Genomic DNA, 8,426 nt, shown 5'->3' with positions numbered 1-8,426 from the left:
CATGCCCCCTTTTTCACAGAATCTCTTTGGGTTACAGACTTCTAGTCTAATAAAAAACAGATTGACTTCTTTCAGATAACATGTTGAAAAGTTGTGACCAGAGCTGTGTTACGATTATTTTCCACTTCTTCAAGGTAATTTTCACTTTTAAGATTGTTTTCCACTTCTCCAAGATAACTTTCATGTCAACTCCCAAGCAGACCACAGCTGAAGTCTTGGAAACTTGAGGTCTAGAGTTCCACAGAGGCAGATGTGGCAAGAAGAGTTACAGGATGCTTTTATAGGAGCTGTGGGAAGAGAAAAAGGCCATGAGGGAAGGGGGGTGGGGGTGGATAGAGGGCAGAGGGTGTGGGGAGAGGAACTAGGAGAGAAGGAGGTAGAAAGAGGAGACTCACCGATGCCTCATAAACCACAAGATGAAACCTGCAATAAGCAGAAGAAGCACCAGTACTGCCAAGATGATCCAGCCCAAGGAAACATGGCTCCTGTCTGCTTTGGAGAACACAGAATATGTGTCACCATAAGGCCCCTCCCTAATTAAGTTCCCTGGTCTGAGCACTTGTGAGGGTGCCAGGTGCTTTTTATTCCCTCCCCCATTTAAAACACTCACTCTTATTCCTCCTAAGCTTAGATTCTATACCTTTTCTCAGGGAGTGAGTATCCCTAATTCAGTTCACTTCAGCAACTGTTAGGGTACAACAGAGGGAAAGGACGGCAGCTTTGTAGAAACAGACCTGAATCTAAATCCAGACTTTCCACTTACTAACTCCAGGCAGTTTTCTTAACCTATCTTAGCCTCAATTTTCTCATCTATAAAATGCCAATATTATCTGCCTCAAAGGAGAGTTGTGATGATTAAATGAAATAATCTATGAGATAGCATTGCTCGTAAAGTTTATGTTCTTCATCCTAGTTTGGTGAGTAGCATCTTAAAAGCTTGCAAGTGGCCATCTGAGATATAACTACTGATGTCTACTCATATGCAGCAAAAGAGAAAGAAGAAAACCAAAGACTCAAGAAACTAGTCCATAGGACTAACAGTCTACACAAACCACGGCATCATCTATCCTGAGACCAGAACTAGATGGTGCCCAGCTATCACTACCAACTGTTCTGACCAAGGACATGGTAGATGGTCCCAGATAGAAGGGTAGAAAAATGCAGAACAAAACTCTAATTCTTGAAAAAGGCCACACTTACTGGACCAGTGGAGACTAGAGGCACCACTAAGACTGTTGCCCGACATACCATTTAAACTTTGAACAAAACCACTGGAACAGAAATAAGAAAATGTTGAAACATTTTGAAAAATGTAACCAAAGTCACTGAACAATGTATAAGAACCTAACCAAACCAAACTCTTTGCAGTAATGATCTTACAGGACAAAGAACTGCCCCACATGGTTTCCAAGGCCATAAATCTTTATGGAAATAGACTGCCACCTCCTCCTGCCACAGAACAGCTGGTAAATTCAAACTACCAACTTTTCGGTTAGCAACAGAGCTCTTAACCATTGCACCACCAAGATCCCCCTTAACAATATGTTAATATGGAAACTCCTTGGGTTTCCGAGGCAGTTATCTATACAGAAGTAGATTGCCAGTCTTCCTTCCGAGGGGTGGCTGGTGGGTTTGAACCACCAGCCTTCTGGTTAGCAGTCAAATGCCTTAGGCACTACGCCACCAGAGCTCCTTAACAATATGTATATTAAACCAAACCAGACTCACTGCCATTGAGTCTATTCCAATTCACAGAGATCCCCATTGTGCTTCCAAGGATGTCAATCTTTATGGAAGCAGACTGCCTCATCTTTTTTCCAAGGAGCAACTGGTGGGTTTGAACCAACAACCTTTTGGTTAGCAGCCAAATGCCTTAACCACTACACCATGAGAGCTCCTTAACAATACATACAGAAATTGTTTAAAAAAAAAAAAAAAAGATACCTAATTTGCTGTGTAAACTTTCACCAGAAACACAAAACGTCTTTTAAAAAAAGAGTATGCAGAATACTCTATCCACACACAGGAAGCACTAAAAAAGCCATAGCTGGAGTTCCTGGATGGTGCTCAAGTGCTAACCTAAAGTAAAGGTTGGAAGTTTGAGTTTTATATCTTTGTTAATCTTTCTAAAATCCCTGGTCTCCTTCTGTTCTGGATTGAATTGTGTCCCCTCAAATTATGTTTTGGAATCCTAGCCCCTATACCTGTGGATGTAATCCTGCTAGGAATAGGGTGTTCCTTGTTATGAGGTCATATCAGTGTACAATGTTTCCTTAACCTAATCACTTCTGAATTATAAGGAGATGAATTATATGGAGCAGATTAGACAAAGACACAGAGGTAAAGAAGCCCAAACAGCGAAGATGAATCTCACATGATGGTCAGCAAGGAACTGAGGAACACATGGGCTACAGAAGCTGAGATAAGGTTCTCCCCCACCTAGCTGACAGAGAGGCTTCCCCAAGCCAGTGTCTTGAATTCAGATTTCCAGCCTTCTAAACCATGAGAAAATAAATTTCTGTTCTCTAAAGCCACCCACTTGTGGTATTTGTGTTACAGCACTAGGAAGCTAAGGCACCTTCCTCCCAAACCCACAAAAACCCCGGCCACAGAGCTGACTCCAACTCAGAGTGACCCTATAGGACCAAGTGGAACTGCCCCATAGAGTTTTCAAGGGTTTAAATCTTTACAGAAGCACACTACCTCACCTTTCTCATGCAGAATGGCTGGTAAATTCAAACTGCTGACCTTTAGATTAGCAGCCAAACGCCTTAACCACTACACCACCAGAGCTCCTCCTTCCTCTGTTGTTGTTGTTGTTATGTGCTGTGGAGTCAGACCCGACTCTTAGCGACCCCTCCTTGGGTTTCCGAGGCAGTATCACTACGGAAGTAGATTGTCCCTATCTTCCTTCCAAGGAGTGGCTGGTGGGTTTGAACCGCCAGCCTTCTGGTTAGCAGTCAAGTGCCTTAGCCACTATGCTACCAGAGCTACCCCTGCTTCCTCTAGGTGGATGAAATCCTGCTGGGATTATTTATTTGCTCCCTATTTCTGTATCTCTGAGTCCTTCATTCTTGCTTTTTGAAACATCTCATCTCAGTCCTTTTTGAGATTTTGAGTTTCAGGTTCTCATTGCCCTCCTACCTATATGTGAAATCCCTTTCTTCTATCCCTCCTGGTTGAGATCCTCATCTCTGAAGGTCTTCCATCTTGGACCTATCAAACTCCACCCCTAGAAAGCCCCACCCCTTTCCCAGCTCTTCCCCCTACACCAAGGACCACCATCTCCCACTTCCAGCCTGGATCCACAATGTTTCTCACCCCAGTAGAGGATGATATCCTTGCCACCTAGACTGCTGTGCTTCACTCGGCAAGACAGGCCAGCTGCCTCCTCAGCCACCACATCTAGTGTTACTCGAACATACCAGGTCCCATCAGCATTGGGCAGGACATCACCTCGCTGACTGCCTGGCTGCTGCTCCTCTCGCTGCATCCACATCACCCACACGGGCTTCGGGTAGAATCCTGAGACATGGCACACCAGCAGCAGATGGCCAGGACCAGGAGAGGGGCCATAAGACAGCCAGGCCTCAGGTTTCTCTGTATCCAAAAGAGAATGGGGAGACCTTAAAGTAGGAACTCCATTCTCTTCATTTGAGGCTCTGGGCCTCGTATCAGGCTCATGCTTCCCACATTTCCACTTCTGAAGATGAAGCCTCTCATAACTTTAATCCATTTCTGTTAACTTCTCAGGGAAAGTCTCCCTGATTTTCATTTCTGTTTCCCTGATCCAAATTTAGGACACTATGTGGGAACTGGTTACAACTATTATTTAAGTTTTAAAAGCAAGACATAAATTATACCTGTGGAACAACCCAATATGAGATCCCAGAATCACATAAAGCCCCTCCTCTGTGTTTCTATAGCATCCTGTAGAGTGTTTGGTTACAACTTACCCAGAATGTTTTAAGGTTTGCTTTAATTGTTCATTTGTCTTATCCTACCCCTTAACCACAAATCCCACCTCCTTTCTCATTTTTTAAACCCAGCATGCATACAATTGAATTCTGGTTAGCAGTCAAATGCCTTAGGAACTATGCCACCAGAGCTCCCTTTTTGGTTTGGTTTATAGGTGCTCAGAGCTCTGGTGGCACAGTGGTTAAAGCATTGGGCTGCTAACCAAAAGGTCAGCAGTTCAAACCCATCACCTGTTCCAAGGGAGAAACATATGGTAGTCTACTTCTATAAAGATTTTCAGCCTTGGAAATCCTATGAGGAAGTTCTATTTTGTTCTTTAGGGTCACTAGGAGTTGGAATCCATTCTATGACAGCAGGTTTGGTTTGGTTTAGTAGGGGCTCAGTTAATGTCTTCAGAATGAATGGGTACTCTCACCCCTCATCCATCCCTTCTTGGGCCTTTCTCTTCCTCTGATGCTTAAAGGGATGAGAACACTGAAATGAAAAACCCTGGATGGACTCCCAGAGGGGAAGGCAGTGCTGTCACTAGGGGAGTATTGTGGGTACAGACTGCACTGGGTGACACTCAGAGGAAGTGACACCAAAATGACTGTTAACAAAATTTTTGTGCTGTGTTTCAGCAGAAATTTATTATATTTTAGAAAAGTATTCCTGTAGTTTGTAACAACAAAAATATTTTCTGTAAGCCCAGCTTACATTTATCAATAGACCTACAAGACTAAAACGAACCTTCTAATATGCTCCAGTCAGGGTTGTCATTATTACCCAATTACAATGACCCTTCGAATCATACTGTTTTGTCTGCATGCACTACAAGCACACGCTGTTGTTTTCAGTCACTGATTCTGTCCAATTTTCTGGTGTTTTAGCTATAATATTGTGATAATCGGCATTTGTGAATGTTCTATCAATAATTTTTTAAGGATGAAGTATTTAAAAGATGAAAAATTAAAAACGCTTCTCCTCATTTACTAATTAAGTTGTAACTAACATTATAATTCAACATAGAAAGATGTTGTTGTTAGGTGCCGTGGAGTCGTTTCCGACTCATAGCGACCCCATGCACAGCAAAACAAAACACTGCCCAATCCTGGATTTTACAAAACATTTTTGTTAGTATTCATATAATCTAAGAAATATTACATTTTAAGCAATTTATAACTACATTTACTACATATTATATGATTAAAGTTAATAATAAACATTACTAAGGATTCCACATGGTCTGGTATGGGGGGAGTCCATGTATGGGAGCAGTGACACCAACACTAGTGAGGCCACTAGTGGAGGGTAGGGGTGTGAGGGAGGCAGGCTGACCTTGTTTCTCCAGTTCTGACTTCCCTGCCTCAACGAGGCCACGGACAAATTGGGGGCAGGTGTCATTGAGGAGCCACTGCACCATCTCCTTTGTCCCTTGGTCCAGGTTGAGTACTTTGCTGACCACCTGAACCCAAGGTGGGGCCTCTGGAGCTGGCTCCCAGGAAGTTCCTTGGAAACTCAGGATATCTATTCCTTGCCAGGCTACATGGAAGAAGCTTTCTGAGCCGTTCCCAGCGTGCACCTCACAGCCCGCAGAAATCTGGAGCTCAATGGGGTCTGAGAACAGGTATGGATACAGATCAAAGAAAGGTTTAAAAGACTGCAAGGAATCTAGAAGATACTGGTGTGAGGGTTATACTAGGGCATCTAGAAAGAAAAGGAAAGAAAAAAAAAAAAAACTGTTCTAGTTAGTGGATCTGACAAACACTCCCCTCCTCCCCAACGTGTGTTCAGAGTAGAACCGCTAGAGTTCAGGGAAATGAGAGTGGGTGAGTTGGGGCAGACAGGAACAAGGGATATTTTGAGAAGTCTCCAGGCAAAATGGAAATCAGAAGAGGGTGAAGAGGTAAGGGACTCACACAGTGGCACCGCTGTCTCCCAAGAGGAATTCTACGTCCTCGTCCTCTCTCCTCCCTTGATTACCTGCCCAGGATCCCATCCCTCAGCTTACATGCTCCGTGCACCATTTTGACCAATTCCTGCACGTCCCTTTTGAAGCTGATCCGATAAACCTGAAACAAATGGTGCAGCTTCTCCCACTGCTGCTCGCTAAAGTTGCCGTGGGACCAGGGCAGCAGGAAGCTGAAGGCGTCCGAGTCATTGTTCCAGCTGTGGGTCTGCAGTTCCCCCAGCCACATCGAGCAGTCAGTGCGCGTCCAGCTGCTATTGGCGAAGGACGAGATCTGGAGAAACCGGAGGGTGAAATTCTTTGGCGCGGTTGGGACTGCACAGAGGTTGAAGGGGCGTTAGCGATTGGCCAGGAGAGCAGACAACATAAAGGAAAAAGAGAACAAACAAATAAATACCCATGGGCTGGGAAGGAGAGGCGGGCAGTAGCTCTGAGCCCGTTCCCCGCCCCCACGTCCTGGCCGGTGGCCGTAGCCGCTGATTCCCGGGTAGGTCACTCCGCGCTTGGTCGGGCTCCCAGGGTGCGAGAGAGGTCCAGTCTCAACCCTCTCCCAGCCAGCCTTCCTCTAGCTGCCCTCAGGGAGTGCAGACCCTGGGTGCTCTAGTTCCACTCACCCTCAGAACTTCCCCAAACGTGGGGAACCCCCAAGAGCAGCAGAAGCGTCAGGCACCCCATGACGCCAGGGTGGAGCAGCTTGCGGCGCCGACGCTGAAAGCCTGAAATCCGACCCGGTTTCCGCCTCCGCCGGTTCAGCTGTGACCTTGAAGCAGGCGCACCCTAACCTCACTCCTATTTGGTTCGCCGGGTTCCCTCCTACCCAGGTTTGAGACCTTTGTTATTTTCGAAGGGGTCTACTTTACCGTTAGCAATTTGAACTGTAGAGAGCAGTTCTTGGAATCCAAGGCCCAGTCTCAAAGCTACCGCAGTTTCACAACCAGCTTGTCTAGATCTATTCCGTGAACGGTTTGGGAAAGCATATGGGAAGTATTTACAACTCTTGTTTAAGTTTTAAAAAAAGGACATAAAAGTGTATCTATGGGACAGTACTGTTGTTGTTGTTGTTATTTGCCGTCGCGTCGGCCCCGACTCATAGCGACCCCTCCTTGGGTTCTTCCGAGGAGTGGCTGGTGGATTTGAACCGCCAGCCTTCTGGTTAGCAGTCAAGTGCCTTAGGCACTATGCTACCAGAGCTCCTATGGGACAGTACTAACCATGTTTAAAATTTAAAAAATAATAATAATAAATTCCTGCTTGGCTGGCAGAAGAGCCCAGATACCCTACCCCCACCCCCCAGTTTTAGTTTGTTTTGTTTTGTTTCTGTATAAATGATTCTTTTTTTTTCTTCCTCCTTTCTTCTTTCTATTTATTATTTTCCTCTTTCCTTCCATGGTGTGTGTTTGTCTCGGGTTTTTGTTTTTGTTGTTGTTGTTGTTGTTTTTAACTTTTGATTTGGGTGAACGTTTTCAGAGGAAATTCACTTTCCATACAGCAGCTCACATAAAGTTTGTCTCGTGACATTGGCTACAGTTTACCACAATGCAACAGCTCCCTGCCCACTTCCTTCCCATAGTTACCTCTTCCCTGTGTCCATCCCTCCATGCAGTCCAGCCCCCTGAGCTGTCTTCCTGTGCAAGGAATAATCCCATGATTATTCTCACCCAGGAATGTATCTACCTCAGGTAAATGTTCAACTCATATGCCTGTCTTTTGTTTGGCTGAAAGCCAAAGGTGTGGATTCAATTCCAGACCTGAAGGGCAGCTAGGGGCCATAGTCTCAGTGGTTCCACCAGGCTCTGTCAGACCAGCAAACCTGGTCTTCCTCCCCACCACAAATGATTTTGAGTTTTGTTCCACATTGTTCTCCCTCTCTATCCAGGATCTCTTACGTAGATTCCCGCTCCAAGTAGTTGACAGTGGTAGCTGGGCACTATCTAGTTCTTCTGGGCTTATAGTCGTATGGGCTGAGGATCGCTTGGTGTACCAGTCACCAGGACTATTTGTTTCCATGAATCTTTTGGTTTTCTTCATTCTTCTTTGCCCTGGATGAGGAGAGACCCATTGTTACATCTAGATGGCTGCTTGCAAGCTTTTAAGATCCTAGTCACTACTTGCCAAAATAGGAGGTAGAACAATGTTTTGTGTAGTATGTTATGCCAATTGAACTTGATGTCCCCTGTGACTATGGTCCCAAGCCCACAGGTTTAACTACTCATTCCCTCTGGATAGCTGGCTGTGACCAAGAAGTGACTACAACCTTGTCCCTTGTCAGCTCTACTATGTTGTTGTTATGTGCCGTCGAGTCAGCCCTGACTCATAGCGACCCCTCCTTGGGTTTCCGAGGCAGTATCACTACGGAAGCTCTACTATACACCTGGGGATTCTGATCACTCACATAAACTTATAGGACCATTGTCTGCCAACCCTATATGTGATCTTGGATACACTCCCCATTTAGACATACCTAATTGTTTAGCCTGTCCACCTATCTATCCATCCATAT

The 8,426-nt window shown here is 45.1% G+C and overlaps 1 protein-coding gene across 1 annotated transcript; it reads right to left on the bottom strand.

The window, feature by feature from the left end:
* Positions 1 to 265: 265 nt before the first annotated feature.
* Positions 266 to 6,601, bottom strand: CD1D (CD1d molecule). Its single transcript, XM_007947753.1, has 6 exons — positions 6,541 to 6,601; positions 5,969 to 6,241; positions 5,296 to 5,574; positions 3,322 to 3,600; positions 396 to 489; positions 266 to 287 (listed from the first exon to the last, which is right to left on the bottom strand). The coding sequence occupies exons 1-6, from the start codon at positions 6,599 to 6,601 to the stop codon at positions 266 to 268; spliced, it is 1,008 nt and encodes a 335-aa protein (XP_007945944.1).
* Between the last annotated feature and the right edge of the window lie 1,825 nt (positions 6,602 to 8,426).

Source organism: Orycteropus afer, unplaced genomic scaffold (genome assembly GCF_000298275.1).
Source record: "Orycteropus afer afer isolate SDZICR_OR568_19922 unplaced genomic scaffold, OryAfe1.0 scaffold00193, whole genome shotgun sequence".
NCBI classification, from domain to species: Eukaryota; Metazoa; Chordata; class Mammalia; order Tubulidentata; family Orycteropodidae; genus Orycteropus; species Orycteropus afer.
This window is presented reverse-complemented; position numbering and strand designations above follow the sequence as displayed.

Excerpts from the sequence above, each read along its gene's own strand:
- CD1D (XM_007947753.1), bottom strand. The coding sequence starts at position 6,601 with ATGGGGTGCCTGACGCTTCTGCTGCTCTTGGGGGTTCCCCACGTTTGG. Across the intron at positions 490-3,321 it reads GGATATCATCCTCTACTGGG|ACAGGAGCCATGTTTCCTTG; the intron begins GTGAGAAACATT and ends TCTCCAAAGCAG. Across the intron at positions 288-395 it reads TTGTGGTTTATGAGGCATCG|CTCCTATAAAAGCATCCTGT; the intron begins GTGAGTCTCCTC and ends CTCTTCCCACAG.